Raw genomic sequence first — 21,836 nt, forward strand, 5'->3', positions numbered from 1 at the left:
GAGAGATGGCTGCAGGGAGAATTCCCACAGATTCCCAGAAATAACATTTCCAAACAATGGCTCCTTCTGTAGTCGTCTTTATTTAGAGCAGAATTCAGACTCAGCTGGTATCCCCCAGGGCAACCCCAGGATGGGGAAGGGCTGGTCTGTCCCCACCCACTTCTCCAGGATCCTCCCAGCCCCCAGGCTGGCTTTCCCTCCAACTGTCAGCTGCTTAGCTGCTCATCTGGGGATTGGAGCTGGAGCATCTGTCAAGGTTGTCTCCTTGACAAACAGCTTCCTCTTTGGAAATGGCTTCACTCAGGCCCTGCAGGTCATCGAGCAGGACAGAGAGGGACCCTGGGAAGGAAGACAGCAGATGAGCACCAGACAAGGGAAGGTGCTCGTGGTTACAGAGGAAACAGGGCTGGCACAGGAAATGAGGAATGGGAGACAGGATGCTCTTTGGTCCAAGCTGGGCATCGCTAAAAGAGGCTAAGGGCCTCGAAGGACCGCAGAGAACAACACTCATCATGCGAGAGTCTGAAGAGGAGATTCCTGAAGTGCGCGCATTTGTCCCTTGTCCCTTTGTGCTTGGCCCAAGACCTTTTATGGACTCCCTGGTGGGCACTGCTGCTGCTATAGGTGCAGATGCTGAACACTCTGGAGGCCTGGGGCTGGACACCACAGATTTCTTCTTATCCAGTAGGGAAGGAAGAACTGTCAACAGTCGCTGCTGCTTGTAACGGGAGAGGAGACCTTCCTGCTGCAAGGTGGCCTGGGAAGGAGAGGGTTAAACCTAGCCCGGATAGAGCCTCCCTCACCATCCTCTTTCCACACCTCTAGCCCAGGAACCAGCCCAGGATGGGCCCTAGTGTCTGCCTGTCTGCCCTCCTGTCTCCTACCAGCATGAGGTTCTTATCCCTCTCTAGCTCCTGCAAGCGCCGGGCCAGTCGCTGCCCCTCCTCCTTCCGGGCCTCCTCCTGCAGACGCCTGAGTTCCTGGCTCCGCTCCTTTTCCTGGGCGGCTCTGCGCTGAATCTGGCGCAAGGAGACCACTACAGAGAGGCCAAGGCACAGAGGAGGCAGGTGTGAGTCAGGCCAGAGGCAGCCAGGCACCATGAAGACAGGAACAAACGCTGGGTCACCAACTCTGTGACTTGGGGAGGCTGTTCTGCTCTGTGGATCTGTCTCTTCTGTACAGTTGGAGGGGTGGGCTGATGCTCTAGGAGCCTGGGAATCTGAACCTAAGTATCTTCCTCATCCCTGAACCATCCTGGAGTTCCTCAGGGGAAATCTGAATATGAACTGGGTTAGATTTTGTGCAATTAGTGTTCACTGTCTTAAAGTGTGATGATTGCAGCTGTATAGGAGAATTTACTGGCTTTGGGAGATGCGGCTGAACAACTTATGTTTACAACTTACTTGGGCGCGGTGGCTCAGGCCTATAATCCCAGCACTTTGGGAGGCCAAGGCGGGCGGATCACGAGGTCAGGAGCTCGAGGCCATCCTGGCCAACATGGTGTAATCCCGTCTCTATTAAAAATATAAAAACTAGCTGGGCATGGTGGTGGGCGCCTGTAATCCCAGCTACTTGGGAGGCTGAGCCAGGAGAATGGCTTCAACCCAGGAGGCAGAGGTCACAGTGAGCCAAGATCATGCCACTGCACTCCAGCTGGTGACAGAGGAAGACTCTGTCTCAAACAACAACAACAACAAAACATTAAATGATTACAACTTAAAGTGATTCAAAAGATGTACAAATATGCATGTATATAGATAAAAGGCCAAATGTGGCAAATGTTAACTGCTATATTTAGTTAGAGAAGATATATTCATTACACAATTCTTTTTTTGACACATGGTCTTTCTCTATCACCCAGGCTTGAGTGCAGTGGCACAATCTTGGCTCACTGCAGCCTCGACCTCCCGGGTTCATGTAATCTTCCCACATCAGCCTCACAAGTAAGCTTGGGGTACAGGTGCCCACCACCAGGCCTAGCTAATTTTTGTATTTTTAGTAGAGACAGGGTTTCTCCATGTTGTCCAGGCTGGCCTCAAACTCCTGACCTCAGGTGATACACCCCCCTCGGCCTCCCAAAGTGCTTGGATTACAGGCATAAGCCACCGCGACCGGCCATATGCTGTTTCTTAATCTGGTGCTGGCTACATGGGTGTGTTCACGATGTGATAATTCATCTGTGCTATTCCTGGATACCTTCATTACTTCCTGTAATGAAGCTTTGAACAAACTTTGAGGGGAAAATAATAACCTTATGTCTTAACACTTCCCTCTTCCTGGAAGGCCCTATCCACCCTGGCAAGGCTCACCGGCCTTGGCATGCTCCCTCCGAGCCTCGTTCAGCCTCCTCTCTGTGTCTGAGAGTTGCTCCCGCAGCCGAGTTTCCACTTCAGCCACCTTCTCTTGCAGGGCTGGGGTGAAAGTGCAGACGGGGCATATCAGCAGGAGCTTTGATTCGCAGTTCCCACCCCACCCTCCAAGGGAAGCACCCCTTTCCCTCTCGACACCTTGCCCGTAGAGTTCCTGCTGCTGGGTCAGCTCCTGCCGCAGACTGGCAGCCTCCTCTGTGCTCTCCTGCTGGCCCTGGCGTGCTACCTCCAGCTGCAGCCCCAAGCTAGCCAGGGACTCCTGGGTCTGCTGCAGCTCCCGCTCCAGCTGCTGGGCCACCTTGCTCAGCTGCTGCCGCTCTGCCTCCCCTAAAAGGAGGGGGTGCTGGGTCAGGCCTCTCCCAGCACCCTAGACACTGGGTTTTTCCTCATCCTCTCCACCCCCTGGCAACCAGGTGTACCTTGCTCCCGAGCCCGGCCCACCTCCTGCTGGATGAGGCGGGCACTCAGCTGCAGTTCTGCATCCAGGCGGTTCCGTTCTTCCCGCAGCTGCTGCAACTCAAGGCTCACGTCTGCGACCGGTGGTGGCAGGGGACAGCTGGGACGGGGAAGAGAAACAGAGTCAGGAGAAATCACCCAGCTGCCTGATCCCAAAGCCCCCATCCCGCCTCAGTCCTCATGGTTTTGGGGGTCCCAGCAGCCAATGCCCTAAAGCCCCATCCACCTCAAAGTGCCCAAACTTCACCTCTCCTGGCGCAGCTGAGCAAGGGCAAGCTTTCGAGCAATCAGGCCTGGGAGGGAAAAAGCAGGGAGAAAAAGAGATGAAGTTTGCATGGGAGAAAGTGGGGACAGGGAGTAAGGGAAAAAGAGATGCAAGGACTGGTGAAAGGAGGAAGGTGAATGGATGTGGGATCAGAGAGAGCTGGGTCAGGAAGAAGAAAGTCCGAGCTGGTGGGGTGGGGGCAGGACGTGGCTCGCAGTTGTCCTACGCACCCCGAATGGTGTGGACCTTGCGGACAGCATAGCTGAGTCGGTTGTTGAGGCTGGGAAGCTGGGCGGCAGCCTCTTCCACCTTAGCCATGGTGGTCTCGAGCCAGATCTGAGAGCTGGAGAGGGCACAAGTCACTGATCCTCCATGCCTCCCCTCATTCCCAAAGGACTTGCTGTGCCTTGTATAGACAACTCCCTCTAATCCTGTCCCATTATACAAGTACAGAACGCACAGCTTCCGTCAATTATCTAAAGGACCCTTGCCCCAAGAATGCATTAAATGACTATCTTTTTAAGCAACCTGTTAAGCTTGTTTCTCACAACTGTGTTTTGCTCACTATCGCGTATCAAAGAGTAAAGTTATCCTCTCTGGTCAGGGGCAGTGGCTCCTGCCTGTAATCCCAGCACTTTGGGAGGCCGAGGCGGGCGGATCACCTGAAGTCAGGAATTGGAGACTAGCCTGGCCAACATGGTGAAACTCTGTCTCTACTAAAAACACAAAAATTAGCCGGGCATGGTGGCTCATGCCTGTAATCCCAGCTACTCCAGAGGCTGAGGCACGAGAATCACTTGAACCTAGGAGATGGAGGTTCCAGTGAGCCAAGATCGCACCCCTGCCCTCAAGACTGGGTGACAGAGCGAGACTCCATCTCAAAAAAACAAAAGAAAACAAAGTTATCCTCTCCAAGCCCAGGAGTGTCGATCTAGCACCAATGACGGGCAGGTCCACATGCTTTACCAGCTGGCTGTGCCAAAAGTAGGACCAACCTGGCTCATGAAAACTGAGCAGCTTAAACAGGCCCCAGGAGGAAGCCAAGGAGTGTCTGGGGCCGGGCTGGGGTTTCCTCAGGAGAGTCCAGGTCTGCACCCACAGAAAAACACATGATGATGAAGGCTTGCAGCTGCATCCCCAGCAGCACAGCAAAGTTCACTTTGATCTGGAAATTGTTCCAGTAGATGCTTCCAACACCTACCACAGCTCTTATTAAAGTCTCCAATTACCTAGAGACAATCTAATAAACCCAGCAACAATCCGAATTTGGACTGCTTTAAGCCTGGAGGACTTTCGGCAAATGCATCATTACGCAGACCGTTTCTGTGATCGCCTGGTACCAAAGTCAAACCCTGTCCACAGTGCATCTTTCTGTTCTCCTGGAGGTAGGGGGCACCGCAATGGATTGAACCTGGTGGTAGGTCATTATAACTAGTTTAATTCCGTGCATGTTTGAAATTTTTCATAATTTTTAAAGCTGAATTAGTCCCTAAGGTACAAATCCAAGAGAAGGAAGTGGTGGGCAAGGACTCATCCTGCATCTTAATTTCGCTAAACCAAAAATTATCCTTATCTAAATTAACCCATCAAGAAGAGCCTCACGATAACAATAAACATTTACAAGCCAGAGACTGTGCTAAGAACTACCTGCCGGCCGGGCACGGTGGCTGAAGCCTGTAATCCCAGCACTTTGGGAGGCCGAGGCGGGCGGATCACGAGGTCAGAAGTTCGAGACCAGCCTGGCCAACATAGTGAAACCCTGTCTCTACTAAAAATACAAAAAAGTAGCCGGGTGTGGTGGTGTGCACCTGTAATCCCAGCTACTCAGGAGGCTGAGGCAGGAAAATCGTGTGAACCCGGGAGGCAGAGGTTGCAGTGAGCTGAGATCGTGCCATTGCACTCCAGCCTGGGTGACAGTGCGAGACTCCGTCTCAAAAAAAAAAAAAAAAAAAGAACTACCTGCCTTGGGTACCTCAGTGTCTAAGGCTGACGGGGAAGTCATCACCAGCACAAAGAAGCTTTGCTGTTTTCTTAGAGGTTTTTCTGAAGGTCATACAACAATTGTAGGTAATGAAACAACTAGGAAGTTGGTAGGAGAGACAAAGGCTGGCAATTGATTTAGAAGGAAACTAAGTGGCTTATATTTTAGATGGAATAGTAAGCAAGTTAAGTATATAATAAGCTAGTAAGTATATAGCTTTAAATAAATAGACTAGGCCAGGTGCAGTGGCTCACACCTGTAATTCCAGCACTTTGAGAGGCTGAGGTGGGTGGATCACCTGAGGTCAGGAGTTCAAGACCAGCCTGGCCAACATGGTGAAACCCCGTCCCTACTAAAAATGCAAAAATTAGCCGGGCGTAGTGGAGGACACTGGTGGAGGATGGCTGTAATCCAGCTACTCGGGAGGCTGAGGCAGGAGAATCACTTGAACCAGGGAGGTGAGGTTGCAGTGAGCCAAGATTGCGCCATTGCACTGCAGCCTGGGTGACAGAGCGAGACTTTGTCTCAAAATAAATAAATAAATAGACTAAATTTTTCTCCAGTGAAACGGATTGCCCGTAAAATTTTAGAAAAAAAAAGGAAGATGAAGTGTCTACACTCTCCATCCTTGAACAATACTGCAAGTGAAGATCCTCCCGGGTGCTCTATTTAGCTCAAGCCATTACTAGACTGAACTACAGGATGAAGCAAGTTCATCCTCCAGCCAAACATGCAACGGGAAATTCATAACAAGCAATCAGGTATGAATGCAGAAGGGGCTTCCCCAGGAAAAAAAACGAACACAGGAACATTGATAGAGCTAAATCTGCCCAGCCCTGTAGCCTCCAGTGGCCACTTTCCAGTCCCTCTTGCCTGAGGATCCTCAGCAACAAGGTGCCCAGGAACCTGAGGTGGCAGAAACACTACTCCACCCACCCCTCCATCCCTGATACCTGCTGACAGCATTGACCACAAGCCTCAGCTGCTCCTCGGCTGAGGCTGTCTGCTGCTGCCACCGACGCCTGGCCTCCTGAGCACGGCTCAGCTCCAACTGCAGGCCCTGGGGAGGATGCAGCAAAGGACAGGGTCCCTCCCTAAGTCCTGGCTGCAGCCCCGGAACAGGGACTCCCTTGCCCTCCCCGAGTCTCTAGTAGGCTGACACCAACCTTGGCACCCATCCGCTCCACCTCCACCTCTGCGGCTTTGTCCTGCAGGGATCGCTGCAGGATGGCCTGCTCCTGGCTCTGGGATGTCACTTTTTCCTGGAGTGAGGCCACCTGGGGGAGGAGAGAGAGCTGGGCAGGGCCCTCTAGAGCTAAAAGCTGAGGGGGGCACTGGAAGCAAAGTGGCAGGTGCAGAGATCTCTGTAAGAATGCCATGCAGGGGCTGGGGGGAGGGGGGGTGGGGGACGGGGGCGGGTCGCAGCACGGTGGCTCACACCTATAATCCCAGCACTTTGGGAGGCCGAGGCAGATGGATCACTTGAGGTCAGGGGTTCAAGATCAGCCTGGCCAACATGGTGAAAGCCTGTCTCTACTAAAAATACAAAAATTAGCTGAGCGTGGTGGCATGTGCCTGTAATCCCAGCTACTCGGGAGGCTGAGGCAGGAGAATCACTTGAACCTGGGAGGCGGAGGTTGCAGTGAGCTGAGATCAGGCCACTGCACTCCAGCCTGGGCGACAAGAACAAGACTCCTTCTCAAAAAAAAAAAAAAAAAAAGAAAGAAAAGAAAAGAAAAAGAATGAATACCACGCAGGGAGACATAAGCTTAGGTTCTGAGGATGGAATCTGAGCCCAGTGTTCCATGTTCCACGTTCCATGTGTCCACTCGAAGATGGGAATAGCCCTTGACCCACCCCACAAGACCCACCAACTGACCATGCCACTCTCCTCAGATGCTGTCACCTCCTCAGAGAGGCTGTCTCTGAGCATCCTACCTGAGGCTGACTCACCCCACAGTCTCTCCGTCACATTATCTTTTGAATTTTTCTTACTACTTTCTTTTTTTTTGAGAAAAGATCTCGCTTTGTCACCCAGGCTAGAGTGCAGTGATGGGATCACAGTTCACTGTGGCCTCGACCTCCCAGCCTCAGGTGATCCTCCCACCTCATCCTCCAGAGTAGCTGGGACTACAGGAATGAGCCACTATGCCCGGCTAATTTTTTGTATTTTTAGTAGAGACGGGATTTCACATGTTGCCCAGGCTGGTCTCGAACTCCTGACCTCCAGTGATCCACCTGCCTCGGTCTCCCAAACTGTTGGCATTACTTGACTGGGCACGGTGGCTCACACCTGTAATCCCATCACTTTGGGAGGCTGAGGCAGGTGAATCACCTGAGGTCAGGAGTTCGAGACCAAAGTGATCGCATTATAGGTGTGAGCCACTGCACCCGGCTTCAATCTTTCTATCGCACATATAATTACCCAACATTATCTGTTTACTTGCGTGTTCTGTGTCTCTGTTCTAGAATGCAAGCTCCACATTTCAGTTTTGTTCAGGGCTGTGTGCCCAGCATGTGGCAACCACTCAATAAACATTGGTTGAATGGATGCCACCTTCATGGAAGGAGCAAGGTGCTGGGAGGGAATACCGGGAGAAAAGAGAGTGCAGTGACCTGTCCCTTCAGCTGCTTAACAGAGTCACTGTGTTCCAGCTCCTGGGCCTTTAGCTGCACCATGAGGGCAAACACCTTCTCCCGCCAGCGGTTCAGCAGGGACTGGCACTTCCTGGTAAACTCAGGCTCCAGGGAATCTGAGGGTTGAACCTGAGGGAGAAGGAGTGGGAGAAAAGTGTGGGCTCCTGGGGGAGGAGAGGAAGGAGGTGGCATCTTTGTTTCTCCTCTGTCCTGCCTGGGCAACATGAGCTACAGCAAGAGGAGTTCACAGGAAGGAGATCTAAGCAGGTTCTGGGGCACATTGACCCCTCCTGCCCACAGGGAGGGAGGCAGGGGACAGTAGATGCAGGATGCGGCTGAGGGTGAGGGGTCTGGGGGTTGGGCTGTACCTTCCTGGTCAGCTCCTCCTCCTGCAGGGCGAGGATGTGTGTGAGGCTCTGCACCCGCACCTGCAGCAGCTCCACGGTGGCGTGCAGGCTGTCCCGGTCCTCCTGCAAGTGCTGCGGGCAGAGGGAAGCAGCCCCTCTGTAGGGCCTCCATGCCACCTTAGGTACCACCTTCTCTCCCGGAGGCTGTGCTCTACATGCTCCTCCAAGGGCCACGCTTGCCTCCCAACCTGATCCCCAAGTCTGCACACAGATACATTCCTGCACCCTCACCTGCATGGTTTCCAGAAGCTTCTGTCGCTCCAGTTCCCATGTCTGGCTGTGGACCTCAGAAGGGACTTGTTCCCCAACATATTTTCTTAGATTCTCAACCAGGGTCACCTGAGCCTCCAAGTCTTCCTGGGTCTTGCTAGGGTTGGGGTGGGAATGGGACAGCCATCAGTGGGGCGCCCTGCAGATCCACCACATCACTAATTGCTGGGCTCCCGTTGGCATCCGCCCACCTACCTCAGCTGCTTCCGAAGCAGCTCAGCCTCCCTCTGAGCCTCGGCCAGCTCCTTGGCTTCCCCTGCTCTTCTGGTTTCCAGACTACTCAGAGACTTCTCCAAGCCCTCAGCCTTGCTGGTCAAACTGGAAAGAGCCTCCTCGTGAGCCTGTGTCAAAGAGGACAGCTGCGGAAAGAAGAGGGGGTTCAGCAGAGGCTCGACCCCACATGGAGGCCTTCCTTGTTCCCTTCACTCCCACTTTCTGTGACCTTAGAGAATGACCCAACCAATCAGCCAATTGTGCACAGCAAATGGAGAGCTGGCAACTCACTCTCCGCAGCTGCCCCACAACCCATCAGGAGTTCTTGTCCGATCTCCCCCAAAACATATCTTCACTTCTCTGTCTCCGTCTCCACTGCCACCAACCCTCATCTTTTGCCTGGGCAACAGCGACCATCTCCTAACTAGTCTTTACAAACCCTCAGTGGCTTCTCACAGCATTCACAACAAAACCCAGGTGTCTCCACACCTGCAGGCCGGGGGACCCGGCCTCTACCTACCTCCTGAGCTCACCCTGGAGGCTCTCCCACTGCTCCCCGCTCCGGCCACGGGGAGTCTGCTGAGAACCAGACAGCGGCCCCTCCTTGCTCCACAGACCCCAGGCGATAGCCCCTCCTCAGGGTGGCTTCACTGGGCCCTCTAATACCGTCCCTCTCCACCCTACTCTGCCCCATCAGCTATTCACGTCCTCCTGAGCACTTAGCACTGACCCTATCTTGCTTATGTGTATGTGTTACTATCTGTCGGACCACACTGGAAGGAAAGCTCCAGGAAAGGAGGAATTTTGTGTCTTTTGCTCATGGCACCTCAAAGGGTTGCAGGGGTGTCAGAGCCACCAAGAGTCATGGAATGGACTGGAAAGGAGGGCAAAGTGCCCACCCTGCTTCCTGGTCTGCCTCCTCTAGCCCTGTCTCCATACAACAATAAAGTTAATTTGGGGGACATAAATGACAAAACTTTTTAGACATAAAATACAAATCTAATCATGTTATTTCCCTGCTTAAAACCTTTCAACAGGCCGGGTGCAGTGGCTCATTCCTGTAATTCCAGCACTTTGGGAGGCCGAGGTGGGTGGATCACAAGGTCAGGAGATCGAGACCATCCTGGCTAACACGGTGAAACCCCCGTCTCTATTAAAATACAAAAAATTAGCTGGGCGTGGTGGCGGACGCCTGTAGTCCCAGCTACTCGGAAGAATGGCATGAACCCGGGAGGCGGAGCTTGCAGTGAGCCGAGATCGCGCCACTGCACTCCAGCCTGGGCGACAGAGCGAGACTCCATCTCAAAAGAAAAAAAAAACCTTTCGACGGTTGCTTATTACTTGAAAAAACAATTTTTTTTGTTTTTGTTTTTTTGGAGATGGAGTTTCACTTTGTTGCCTAGACTGGAGTGCAATGGCACAATCTCAGCTCACTGCAAACGCTGCCTCCCAGGTTCAAGCAATTCTCCTGCCTCACCCTCCCGAGTAGAGATTACAGGCATGAGCCACCACGCCCAGCTAATTTTTGTATTTTTAGTAGAGATGAGGTTTTACCATGTTGGCCAGGCTGGTCTTGAACTCCTGACCTCAAGTGATCCACCCGCCTCAGCTTCCCAAAGTGCTAGGATTACACATGTGAGCAACCATGCCCAGCCCTAATTTCTTTAATAAAATAGAGATGGGGGTCTCGCTTTGTTGCCCAGGCTGGTCTCAAACTCCTGGGCTCAAATTCCTGGGCTCAAATGATCCTTCCACCTTGGCCTCCCAAAGTGCTAGGATTACAGGTATGAGCCACTGTGCCCAGCCTGCTCATTGCTCTTAAGGGAAAGTAGCAAGTTCTGAAGTGGCCAAGGCCTTGTGCCCTGGGTCCTGGGCTCTGCAGCACACTCAGTGCCCCTCATCTCTGTGCCCCTCATCTCTGTGCCCCAGCCTTCTGGCCTCCTGTCCCCGCCTTCACCTGTTGTCCCACCAAGTGGGTTCCAGCTACCACTGGACCTCACACACCTCTTCACTGGCCAACTCCTATTCAGCACAAACGGTAGCTTGTTGTTTTTTTAGTCTCGCTCTGCTGCCCAGGCTGGAGTGTGATGTCAGCTCACTGTAACCTCTGCCTCCCAGGTTCAAGCAATTCTCCTGCCTCAGCCTCCCAAGAAGCTGGGGGATTACAGGTGCCCACGACTATACCCGGCTAATTTTTGTATTTTTTTGTAGAGTTCTTCATGTTGGCCAGGTTGGTCTTGAACTCCTGGCCTCAAGTGATCCGCCCACCTTGGCCTCCCAAAGTGCTGGGATTACAGGCATGAGCCACTGTGCCTGGCCTAGCTTCTTGTTTCTAAGTTTCTTTCATGAATCTCCTTTGTCCATTTTCTGATTGGATTGCTGGTCTTTCCCTTACCAATTTCTAGGCACACATTTTATGTTAGGGATATTACCCTTTTCTTGTGATCTGAGCTATAAATATAGCTTTTTTTTTTTCTTTTTGGCTATTCCTAATGTTCATGTTATAAAGTCAATGGATCAATCTTTTCCTTTACGGCTTCTAGATTTTGGATTTTGACTCACAGGTAGAAAGGCCTTGCCCACTACAAGGTTATAAAGGAATTCTCCCTTGTTTTCTCCCAGTTCCTTTTTTATTTTATTTTATTTTTTGAGACAGAGTCTTGCTCTGTCGCCCGGGCTGGAGTGCAATGGCACAGTCTCGGCTCACTGCAACCTCCACTGCTCAGGTTCAAGTGATTCTCCTGCCTCGGCCTCCCAAGTAGCTGGGATTACAGGTGTGCACCACCATGCCTGGTGAATTTTTGTATTTTTAGTAGAGACAGGGTTTCGCCATGTTGGCCAGGCTGGTCTTGAACTCCTGACCTTGTGATCTGCCTGCTTCGGCCTCCCAAAATGCTGGGATTACAGGCGGGAGCCACTGCACCCAGCCCTATGGTTTCTTTCCTTGACATGTCAATTGGTTACAGTGGCCTTCCCTGAACCCCAGACTAAGTTAGTGCTTTCTAGTCCTTCTCCTTCAAGGCATTCCTCCTGATTGCAATTAATTATGATTAAATTAAATGTGGATGTGTATATCCCCCACGAGGCTGTCAGTTCCATCCACGAAGGCAGGACTCAGGCTAATTTGGTCACTGAGTCTTAGAGATGGCAAAGAGTAAGCACTGAGTTTGCAGACTGAATAATCTCTCCCAGTCCACCATAGCCCCCTTATACCCACCTTCCTCACTGGCCTCCACAATACCCCTGATGAATTGGTACCTGGAGTAAAGTAGGGAGGCAAACTATTTCCTACTAGAAAGGGAAGCAGGGCTTCAAGTGGTGGGAGGCCACCTGAGTCTTGGGGGAAAAGTGCAACCTGAATTAAGATAAAAGTACCCAAATTCTCCATCTTTCTAGGCCATGTGTGTTTATTTTCACCAAAGGTCTCATCACTCTACTACTCACTACTCATGGAGGGTCTTTTCTGCAATACCTGTTCTTTGCTTGGAAGCTACTGCCCAGCTCTCCGTTATGAATTTGAATCCTTTCTACCCCTGCGTTCACCTGCTCTTGGTGCAGCCTCTGAACCTCTTCCAGCTCCCGCTGGCTCCCCTCTTCCAAGTTCTTCCGGACAACCTCAGCCCCAGCCAAAGCAGCACGCAGGCCCTCAGCCTCAGCTCGGCCGGCCTTCTCCGCCCGTGCCAGAGCCTCTAGCTCCATGGCCTGGGCCTCTAGCCTCATCTTCTGCTGCAGCGAGGTCTCCCGCAGGAGCCGAACCTCCTCCTCCAGCCGCCGCAGCTCTTGCAGCTGCCGAGCGATCACCTCAGCCTGCTGGCTCAGGGCCTGTGACCCCTCCAGCCCCCAGGACCTTCAAAGACAGGTTAGTGCAGGTGAGACTTGTCTCCAGTGCTGGAAGGATAGTTGAGGGCATAAACATAGCCAGGAGAAGGAAAAGAGGACCCCTCTGCTTCCGTGTGGGGACGTGAAGGGGGTGCTGAAGCTGGGGTATGGGGATGTCTGCATTGACATCATCATCATTCATCAAAGCTCTATTGAGCATGTTGAGTCCAGTGCCTGGACTTACAGGACCTAAAGTCGGGCTGAGATCATGGAACATGATCTCCCTAGAGAGAGCTACATACAGGAGGATTCAACATCAAATGTGTATATCATTAGGCCACACATTCTTTTTGTTTTTTGGTGGTTTTTTTGTCTTATTTATTTTTTTATTTTTAGGCCACACATTTTAAGTGGAAAGGTTGGAAGAACACACAGGGACTTCTCAATTCTAATTTAAGGGCAAGAAGTTTGAGGGAGGAATGGGCATAGAGAGGTCGTGAGCTTCCAGTATCAATATGGTGAGGCCAGGTGCTAGTTAAAAGGCATTTATTGGCTGGGCGCAGTGGTTCATGCCTGTAATCCCAGCACTTTGGGAGGCGGAGGCGGGTGGATCACGAGGTCAGGAGATCGAGATCATCCTGGTTAACACGGTGAAACCCCGTCTCTACTAAAAATGTAAAAAACTAGCTGGGCGTGGCGGCAGGTGCCTGTAGTCCCAGCTGCTTGGGAGGCTGAGGCAGGAGAATGGCGTCAACCCGGGAGGCGGAGCTTGCAGTGAGCCAAGATCTCCCCAGTGCACTCCAGCCTGGGCGACACAGTGAGACTCCATCTCAAAAAAAAAAAAAAAGGCATTTATTGAGTGTTAGGTATACTTTATGAGGAGTCTGAGAGAACAGTACATAAATAACACAGTGCCAGCCTTTAGAGAAATCGTCTACCAATGTCACGTGAAGTTTAATCCAGCTTGGAACATGGCTCCTGAGGCAGCTCTCTGAGACCCAGGACTATGAGAGATTGTTGTTGCTGTTGTTGTTTTTAGAGAGAGGGTAGCACTGTGTCACCCAGGCCTCAATGCAGTGGCTGGATCATAGGTCACTGCAGTCTTCAACTTCTGAGCTCAAGGGGTCCTACCACCTTAGCCTCCTGAGTAGCTGGGACTACGAATGCATGCCACCACAGCCAGCTAATTATTTTCTGTGGAGACGGAGTCTCGCTTTGTTGCCCACGCTGGTCTTGAACTCCTGGGCTCAAGTGATCCTCCTGCCTCAGCTCCCAAAGTGCTAGGATTATAGGTGTGAGCTGCCATATCTGGCTCTTTCTTTCTTTCTTTTTTTAGTAGCAGGGATCTGTAGGCTAGGGAAATTAAGTGACTTGCCAAATGTCCTCTAGCTGGTAGCCAAACTAGAAATAGAGTCTCTGTCTCCTGACACCCAGTCTAGTATTCCTTCTTTATCATGCTGCTTCTTCTAATGTAATCCTACTCTGGAGCAAAATGGCAGAATGATATCCCAGTACATCTGGGAAAAGACACATGAAACAAGAATAAGAATGTTTACAGACAATACGACAGCATGGCCAGCTCCCACAGCACGTCCTCTGTAAAGGCTTTCTTCCATCAGAATGAACCCACACTGCCACAGTGCTGGGTCTCTACCTCTAGTTTGCACTTCTTCATCTTGCCTCATGCTATGCTTTACCATCAGCTGGTGGTCAATCTACCTCCCCTCTTAGGATTTTAGATTCCTTATTAATTACAAATTTAAGTCAGGATTTGTCTTATTCACTATTGTTATCCTCATCCCTAGCACTTAGCACACTGCTTTATTATTTATGCACTGTAGGAACTAATTGCTTACATAAAAATGAGTACGTTCTGGAAACTAGGGCCGAAATAGGGTAAGGAGTTTATTCCAGTGAGGAAGGGTCACTAGCAAGCAAGCCTGAGAAAACAGCGTGGATGGATCCCTACCTGCCTCTCCGCCCTGGCTCCTGCCTGTCACTGGAAACATCCCGTTCCCACATGGTCACTTGAGGTCTCTGGGTGTCTAGCCGCCTCTCTGAGACATCTTGATGGCCTGGGGGTTGGACCAGGGGAATGTCTGAGAGCCAGGTGGGAGCCATTCTTGGCAGAGTTGAAAGGGGCCGAGCTTGAAAGTGGGAGGGGGGAATCAGCCCAGTGGAACCTGAAGAATTACAAAAACAAAGATGGTCAGTTTCCCAGGCAGAGACAACCACCACTCCCCTTGTCTGGTCCCACTGACCTGAAGGTGGAAACATCTCCACATTATTTGAAGGCTCTAGATTCTGTCTCCAGCCATCTATGTTCCCCTGGACAAGAGGAGAAACAAAGACACTCCAATTCAATTTTCAGGCCACCTTCCAAAGAGAAAGCCCCTACAATAACAAAGTCATAATCCTTGAATTATAGCCAGGTCCACCCGATGCTCAGCTCTTTTCCTACTTCCCCAAAGTAGGAGATACCCCAAATTCACTTGCTTGTCTCAATCTGGTTCCTCATGGAACCCAAGCAACTAACTATCAAGTGGAGAGAATTTACTGAAAGAGACAGACTGAGAGGGACTCTGAGGCTTTACTCATACTTTCAGGATTCTGGGCAGTGCCTCTACCCTCCTCCTTAAGTTTCTATGGTCCCTGCTGCTCCTGGCCAGAGGTGAGAAAGGAGGTACACAGTGCAGGGGTCTTGAGCGCCATCTCCAGAGTTCTCTCCATGGCTCAGCAAGGCCTGAGGGAAGCCCATCCAGACACCACCAGGCCATAACTCTTGGGTCCTTCCCTGTTAAAGTGCTGGCCCAAGGCCTGGCCCCAGCTGAATGTGGCCACATGCAGGGCTAGACCCTCCCCAAGACCTTGGGAATCTAGGCAGCCTAGATCCCCAGGCAGAAAAGCCAGCGTCCTGACATCTTATTCAAATCTTTCCTGCGGCTGTTCTCTCAGCTTCTCTCTACTATCCCCTCAGCTTCCATGCCTGCAGCCCGCCTCCTCTTTCTCGAGTCCTAACACATAGTGGGCACTTTAAGATCTTCCTCCCACCCTCCCACCCTCATTAATCTATTTTTTACCCGAATCTGGGATCCCTACTCCCGTGCCTTTTTACAACCTAATCTACTTTTTTCTGAAGGAATTATTCTGGTCCTGACCCTCACCCCCATCTCTCAATAGCCTGCCCTCGCCCCCTGTACGCTAGCCGGCTCTACTCTCCCACCACTGCTCCCCTAGATACCCGAGGCTTCACCCAGTTAGCCCCTGAGCTCTAAGGCTGTTCTGATCTCCTCATCTGTCCCTTCACCTGGCCCCTGTACCCCCTTCCCCTTTGGACCCCTTGAACCCTCCCAGGACCCCCGCTCAGCCCCTTCCCGCCCCCAACCGACTCTTCCCGAACGTCCCTTACCAACCGCGAGAGCCCCCTACTGCGCTTTGGCCACACCCCCTACGCCTCGCTCCCGGCCCCGCCTCTGTCCCTGACTGCGCCTGCGCAAGGCGGGCGCCCTACAGTCCTATTTCACTCTGTTGGGAGGAGGGAGAAAGGTGTACGCAGGCGCAGTGGCGTCTAAATTTGGGCCCACTAAATGCGTCGGAGCATCTCCGCGCCCAGGCGGCTCCTCCTCACTGCGGCAACCCGGGAAAACTTGTGAACTAATCAGAAAAAGTGGAAGGCGGGAGATCTTGGGGCGCTGTCCAATGGCGCGGAAGAGAACAAATGAGCTGGCCAATCGGAAACGGCACAGGGGCGGGCTCGCTCGGCGCGAAGTTCGGGCCCGGGAATTCCGAAGGAGGGGTAGGCGCTGCCCGCGCGCAGAGGCCGCGCCCCTCCTGGCCCCGGCTTCTTGGCTGTCAAACAGATGCAGCAACGTCGGCTCCGGCCGAGGAGCCCAAGGGGTCCCGGGACCCGCCGCACAGGCTGGCACTGCTTGAAGAGGAGGCTACTCGGAGACTGCGCCGCGCGGGTAGATCCGAAACGGGGCTGGGGCGGAGTGGGAAAAGGCCGGGTATGCCTTGCATGATCGCGGGGAGCTCCTTCCTGTTTTTATCCCACCTAGAGAAGCCGGGAAGTAGGGGTTTAGGTCCAATTTGTTGGAGTACTTAAGGACTCGTTTGCACTTTCTTTTGGGGGATGACAGTGGATTCATTGCCCTCGGAGGTTCAACTAGTTATGAGTGAGGGATTGGCCAGAAGATCGGGGCGCAGGCAAGCAGGAGTGCTCTATTAGGATAAGCAAGTTTGACAGGAAGAAGCTGCTCTTCTCCGAATTACACAGAGGTGATATGTTCGTATTGCACGTAGACGTGTGTATAACAGGACCTCCTTCCCCGCGCCCCGCCACCCCGACACACACAGGAGCTGCCTAAAGTATCCTTGCCTTGCAGATTGGAGGCTCCCCAAATATTTTGCGATCTGAGGATCCAGCTCAAGTGAGGTGCCATAGGACGTGTTCCTGAGTTTGCATTGCACGGAGACCTTCCTGGAATTTTTCATTTGCAAGTCGGCTTAACCAATTTTGCATTGAGTCCTAGGCTGCTTGCACTCTGAATTTGGGCTATTCAGGTAGTGTGCTCAAAGTTGAAACCGCATACAGCACAACTCAAGTTTGCATCAGACTGGGAAGCGAACTTAAGCCAGCGGTGCGTGGCCCAGGAGTGGGAAAGGAAATGGATGCCTGAAGTGGAAGAGGTGGTGCAGAGGGGGCACCGCCCATGCTGCCCTGCTTCCAACTGCTGCGCATAGGGGGCGGCAGGGGCGGTGATCTCTACACCTTCCACCCCCCCGCCGGGGCTGGCTGCACCTATCGCTTGGGCCACAGGGCCGACCTGTGTGATGTGGCTCTGCGGCCCCAGCAGGAGCCTGGCCTGATCTCTGGGATCCACGCCGAACTGCATGCCGAGCCCCGGGGTGATGATTGGAGGGTCAGCCTGGAAGACCACAGCAGCCAAGGTGAGCATTAAGCAGGGCAGCTTTGCCCCTGGGTGGTTGAAGCGCCAGGCTGGAATGAGTAAGGTCTCCACAAGACCCTGCTGCCTGCCTCCCATACTCCCATCAGATCGGATGGATGGTCGTGGTCCAGACCTTCATCTTCCCACCAGAAGTGTGCACAGTCAGAAGCTCTCTGCCAGACTGACCCTTTTTGGTCCCGTTTAGCTCATACAGGACCTGGGGTATCATCAGAAAGATGTCACAGTGGGGATGTTCTGAGGCCACTAGAGGCCAAGTTTAGACTTGATTCAGTTTCCAGCTTTGCTGAGGCACTCTGTTCCTGGGTTAGGGCAGTTCTATGTTGAATAATGTTTTTAATAATCTGGGCATGTGTCTTTCTCCCTGACTTGAGGCAATTAGCCTCAGAAAGCCTAGATTCACATTTGAGTTCTGCCACTGCCTCTTGGTAAAGTCAGCTGTAGGAGTGTTGTGGTTATTAGACTATAGTAGCCAACATTCATCTAGTGCTTACTGTTATGAGCCAGGCACTATTTTAAGTGTATTGAATGTAGGTGGTACTAATATTATCCTCATTTACAGTAAAGGAAAATGAGGCACAAAGAGGTTAAGGAACTTGTCCAGGGCTGGGCATGGTGGTTTACACCTGTAATCCAGCACTTTGGGAGGCTAAGGCAGGGTGGATCACTTGAGCTCAGGAGTTCGAGACCAGCCTGGGCAACATGGTGAAAACCTGTCTCTACCAAAAAATTAATTAATTTTTTTAAAAAAGGCTGGGCGCGGTGGCTCACGCCTGTAATCCCAGCACTTTGGGAGGCCGAGATGGGCAGATCACGAGGTCAGGAGTTCGAGACCAGCCTGACCAACATGTTGAAACCCCATCTGTACTGAAAAAAAAAATACAAAAATTAGCCAGGTGTGGTGGCGTGCACCTGTAACCCCAGCTACTCAGGAGGCTGAAGCAGGAGAATCACTTGAACCCGGGAGGCGGAGGTTGCAGTGAGCTGAGATCGCACCACTGCACTCCAGCTTGGGCGACAGAGCGAGACTCCATCTCAAACAAACAAACAAAAAGCTTGCCCAGGGTCACATAACTGGTAAGTGGTAGAGCTAGGATCTGAACGAGCTGGAGCTGGGGGAGAGTGAGCATGTTTGAAAACTGGACCTTAGGGCGGGGCACGGTGGCTCACGCCTGTAATCCCAGCACTTTGGGAGGCTGAGGCGGGCAGATCAGGAGGTCAGGAGTATGAGACCAGCCTGGCCAACATGGTAAAACCCTGTCTCTGCTAAAAATAAAAAAATTAGCCAGACGTGGTGGCACATGCCTGTAATCCCAGCTACTCAGGAGGCTGAGGCAGGAGAATTGCTTGAACCTGGGAGGCGGAGTGCAGTGAGCTGAGATTGCACTACTGCACTCCAGCCTGGGCAATAGAGCAAAACTCTATCTCAAAAAAAAAAAGAAAGAAAGAAAGAAAAAAAAGAAGAAAGAAAGAAAATTGGACCTTAGGACAGTGAGCGCAGGGATCCTTTGTAGGAAAGCACAAGAAACACAGACTTGTTCCTAGCTGACAAGGAGCGTACTGCCTGGTACCTGTCACCTGCTGAGGGGCTTAGGATGTGAGGGAGAATCTGACTACAGTTTCATATTCTTCCCCAGAAATCATACAGATTTCTCCACTCCTGACTCTGGTCATTCCTGTTTTTGTCCTCCGTATTTGCCTGGTGCCCCACCATCAACAGGTACTTTGGTCAATAATGTCCGACTCCCAAGAGGTCACAGGCTGGAATTGAGTGATGGAGACCTCCTGACCTTTGGCCCTGAAGGGCCCCCAGGAACCAGCCCCTCGGAGTTCTACTTCATGTTCCAACAAGTACGAGTCAAGCCTCAGGACTTTGCTGCCATTACCATCCCACGGTCTAGGGGAGAAGCCCGGGTTGGGGCTGGTTTCCGGCCTATGCTGCCCTCGCAGGGGGCTCCACAGCGGCCTCTCAGCACCCTCTCCCCTGCCCCCAAGGCCACACTGATCCTGAACTCCATAGGCAGCCTCAGCAAGCTCCGGCCCCAGCCCCTCACCTTCTCCCCTAGTTGGGGTGGACCAAAGAGCCTGCCTGTTCCTGCCCCACCTGGGGAAGTGGGGACCACGCCTTCTGCTCCACCCCAACGCAATCGGAGGAAATCTGTTCACCGAGTGTTGGCGGAACTGGATGATGAGAGTGAGCCTCCTGAGAACCCGCCACCGGTCCTTATGGAGCGCAGGAAGAAACTCCGTGTAGACAAAGCCCCACTGACTCCCACTGGGTAAGTGGAGTCCTCACTTGGCCCTTTCAGTGTTTTACTGCTTTTCGATTCCTTGTATCCCTAGGCTGTGAGGAGGTCCCCCTGCCTGGGCGGATGGGCACCGGAGGAGGAATAGATGGAGTGGCAAGACCTGGGTTAGCTCTGATAGGAAAAGAAAAATATGTGCAGGAGAACATGAGAGGTGGGGTGGGTCAGTGCTTATAAAACAACCAGAGTGAGCATGTCCTGCTTTTTACATTCATATGGCTTTAACCCCATTCTTCTAGTGCCTAAGGATGGGGAACTTTCAGGCTCACACTAGAGGTTTTTAGGCCCACCCTATGTGTTTTTAAGGACAGAGTCCAGGCTCACCTTAGTTCTCAGACCACTGTGCCTCTGTGGCCTCACCCTATGACCAGCCATAGGGTGGCAAGGTCTAGGCCTTCTCCTACAGGTTTCCGGTGACCCTTGTGTCTGTGTCACTTCCTTCAGAAATCGACGTGGCCGTCCTCGGAAGTACCCAGTGAGCGCTCCCGTGGCTCCCCCTGCAGTTGGGGGCGGGGAGCCCTGTGCAGCTCCTTGTTGCTGCCTGCCCCAGGAAGAGACAGTGGCCTGGGTTCAGTGTGATGGCTGTGACGTCTGGTTCCATGTGGCCTGTGTTGGCTGCAGCATCCAGGCTGCCAGGGAGGCTGACTTCCGATGCCCAGGGTGCCGGGCTGGCATCCAGACCTAAGGTCCACCGCCAAGGCACCATCGGACACACCTGCCCATGAGTAGACACAGCAGCGAGCAAATGGGTCTGATAAATACCCCCCTTCCCTTCCCTCCCCAGGAGGGAATGACTACAGGGAAGAAGGGTGGATTGATGTGGACTCATTCAGGGCCTGGAGCAGACCCTGGTGGCCAAGGTGACAGAAGAGATGGTTTCCTGCCAAAGATATTGCCACCTCCAGGAAATTGCCAGTGAGCTGGAAGTTCCCACTATTACAAGCTATAAGGCCATGTTGCCATGGACACCAGAATATCTGTAGTCAGAGCACCTATCAGTTGCAAAAGCCATGCCTGCAACCGATGGAAAATGTAAGAGGGAGTTCTTAAGGTTCTTGGTGGCATCACCCAAGGCATTCTGGGAAAACCTAGGGCCTGGCCCCAAAACTTCCCTACTCTGTGGCTAGTCCTGCTGCCAACAAAATCGTAGTGACCTGGCTTTTCACAGCTTTGCTTTTATTTCCAAGTCAAGGACAAGCCGCTTCATTCACTCCTGGGCATTTACTCTTCTTATGGGTCTGTGATATTCCTTGCTTTCCAGGGAGAATGTGCTTGGCAAGGTCTGGAGAACTAATTCAGAATCTTAGGGGAAGGGGAGAGATGGAAATACAAACCTGCTTACTGGAAAGGTGCAAATATATGGGTTGAGCTGGAGGTAGGAATACAGGTAATTAAGGTTTCTAGTTTAAGGGAAAACAGATCTATTGCCATTTAAATAAGGTAACTGGGATTTGGTTAAGTTCACAAAGATAGCAGAAGATTTATTTACAGGCTTCACCTGTACCGTCAGGGCAAGAGAAAGCCTGGTAAACCAGCTACAGTTTACCAGTGTGATGGCTGTGACACAGCTCCACTCCACGGGTGGACACAGCAGAGGGCAACTGGGCTGGCCTGGTCCAGTGTGAATCAAACCGCTTAACCCACACATGGTACATGTGATTTTCTTTTGTGAGCCTTACACCAAGCCAAACTATTGTCAAAGCATCATTTCTATAGAAATAAAGACTTATCTTGACCTGTTCTATTAAAACCTGCCACATCCGCCCTTTCCTACCTAGATTTAATGAGCCCAAGTTTTTTTACATGGAAGAAATGACTCGGGCAAAGACCCCTAATGAACTAGTGGCAGAGCCAGGAATAAAACTTGAGTAACTAATGAGTCACTTATGGGCAGAGTATGCAAAAACCTTAAGTGGAAACCAAATAGACCCTGGTATCAAGAAAGCACAAAGTATTAGTAGAAGTTTCTGGTTGGGGTGATCTAGGTTCAACAGAAATAAGATGATTTCTAAGTTTAAAGCCATTTAAGAATTCCAGAGTAGGGTGGGAAAGCAAAAAGCCAGCTCTGAACAGGTAACAGCTACATGGTGACTGAGTCTATGGGCAAAACTAGCCTATCACAGGGCCCTGTACAAATAAACTTGGC

General features: G+C 52.0%; 2 protein-coding genes across 10 annotated transcripts; one reads left to right on the forward strand and one right to left on the reverse strand.

Moving 5' to 3' along the window:
* Positions 1-61: 61 nt before the first annotated feature.
* On the reverse strand, positions 62-15,902 carry CCHCR1 (coiled-coil alpha-helical rod protein 1). Of its 7 annotated transcripts, none has more exons than XM_055113369.3 (18): positions 15,827-15,902; positions 14,679-14,811; positions 14,387-14,600; positions 12,142-12,445; positions 8,581-8,744; positions 8,347-8,482; positions 8,077-8,187; positions 7,688-7,837; positions 6,238-6,348; positions 6,025-6,131; positions 3,321-3,433; positions 3,073-3,118; positions 2,789-2,925; positions 2,508-2,696; positions 2,310-2,411; positions 885-1,036; positions 586-757; positions 62-339 (listed from the first exon to the last, which is right to left on the reverse strand). In XM_055113369.3, the coding sequence occupies exons 2-18, from the start codon at positions 14,692-14,694 to the stop codon at positions 215-217; spliced, it is 2,349 nt and encodes a 782-aa protein (XP_054969344.1). In that variant the 5' UTR covers positions 14,695-14,811; positions 15,827-15,902; the 3' UTR covers positions 62-214. The 7 variants fall into 7 exon arrangements, with proteins under 7 accessions (XP_054969344.1, XP_008957690.1, XP_054969345.1 ...); XM_008959442.7 differs by having other exon boundaries at positions 14,679-14,745; positions 15,827-15,892; XM_055113370.2 differs by having other exon boundaries at positions 15,831-15,877.
* A 104-nt stretch (positions 15,903-16,006) lies between these two features.
* TCF19 (transcription factor 19) lies at positions 16,007-21,440 on the forward strand. 3 transcript variants are annotated; one of them, XM_063604784.1, is made up of 5 exons: positions 16,007-16,382; positions 16,557-16,695; positions 16,803-17,367; positions 19,105-19,663; positions 20,135-21,440. In XM_063604784.1, exons 3-5 carry the CDS (start codon positions 17,130-17,132, stop codon positions 20,373-20,375), a joined length of 1,038 nt encoding a protein of 345 aa, XP_063460854.1. In that variant the 5' UTR covers positions 16,007-16,382; positions 16,557-16,695; positions 16,803-17,129; the 3' UTR covers positions 20,376-21,440. The 3 variants fall into 3 exon arrangements, with proteins under 3 accessions (XP_063460854.1, XP_063460853.1, XP_063460852.1); XM_063604783.1 differs by having other exon boundaries at positions 16,557-17,367; XM_063604782.1 differs by lacking the exon at positions 16,557-16,695.
* Positions 21,441-21,836: the final 396 nt, after the last annotated feature.

This window comes from Pan paniscus, chromosome 5 (assembly GCF_029289425.2).
Source record: "Pan paniscus chromosome 5, NHGRI_mPanPan1-v2.0_pri, whole genome shotgun sequence".
Lineage (NCBI taxonomy): Eukaryota > Metazoa > Chordata > Mammalia > Primates > Hominidae > Pan > Pan paniscus.

Coding starts and splice junctions, on each gene's coding strand:
- CCHCR1 (XM_008959435.4), bottom strand. CDS start 15,260: ATGTGGCCACATTCAGCTGGGGCCAGGCCTTGGGCCAGCACTTTAACA. Junction 8,745..12,141: donor AGAGGCTGCACCAAGAGCAG/GTGAACGCAGGG, acceptor TTCTTTCCGCAG/CTGTCCTCTTTGACACAGGC. Junction 2,412..2,507: donor GCAGGAACTCTACGGGCAAG/GTGTCGAGAGGG, acceptor CTTTCACCCCAG/CCCTGCAAGAGAAGGTGGCT.
- TCF19 (XM_063604783.1), top strand. CDS start 17,130: ATGCTGCCCTGCTTCCAACTGCTGCGCATAGGGGGCGGCAGGGGCGGT. Junction 17,368..19,104: donor GGAAGACCACAGCAGCCAAG/GTGAGCATTAAG, acceptor CACCATCAACAG/GTACTTTGGTCAATAATGTC. Junction 19,664..20,134: donor GCCCCACTGACTCCCACTGG/GTAAGTGGAGTC, acceptor CACTTCCTTCAG/AAATCGACGTGGCCGTCCTC.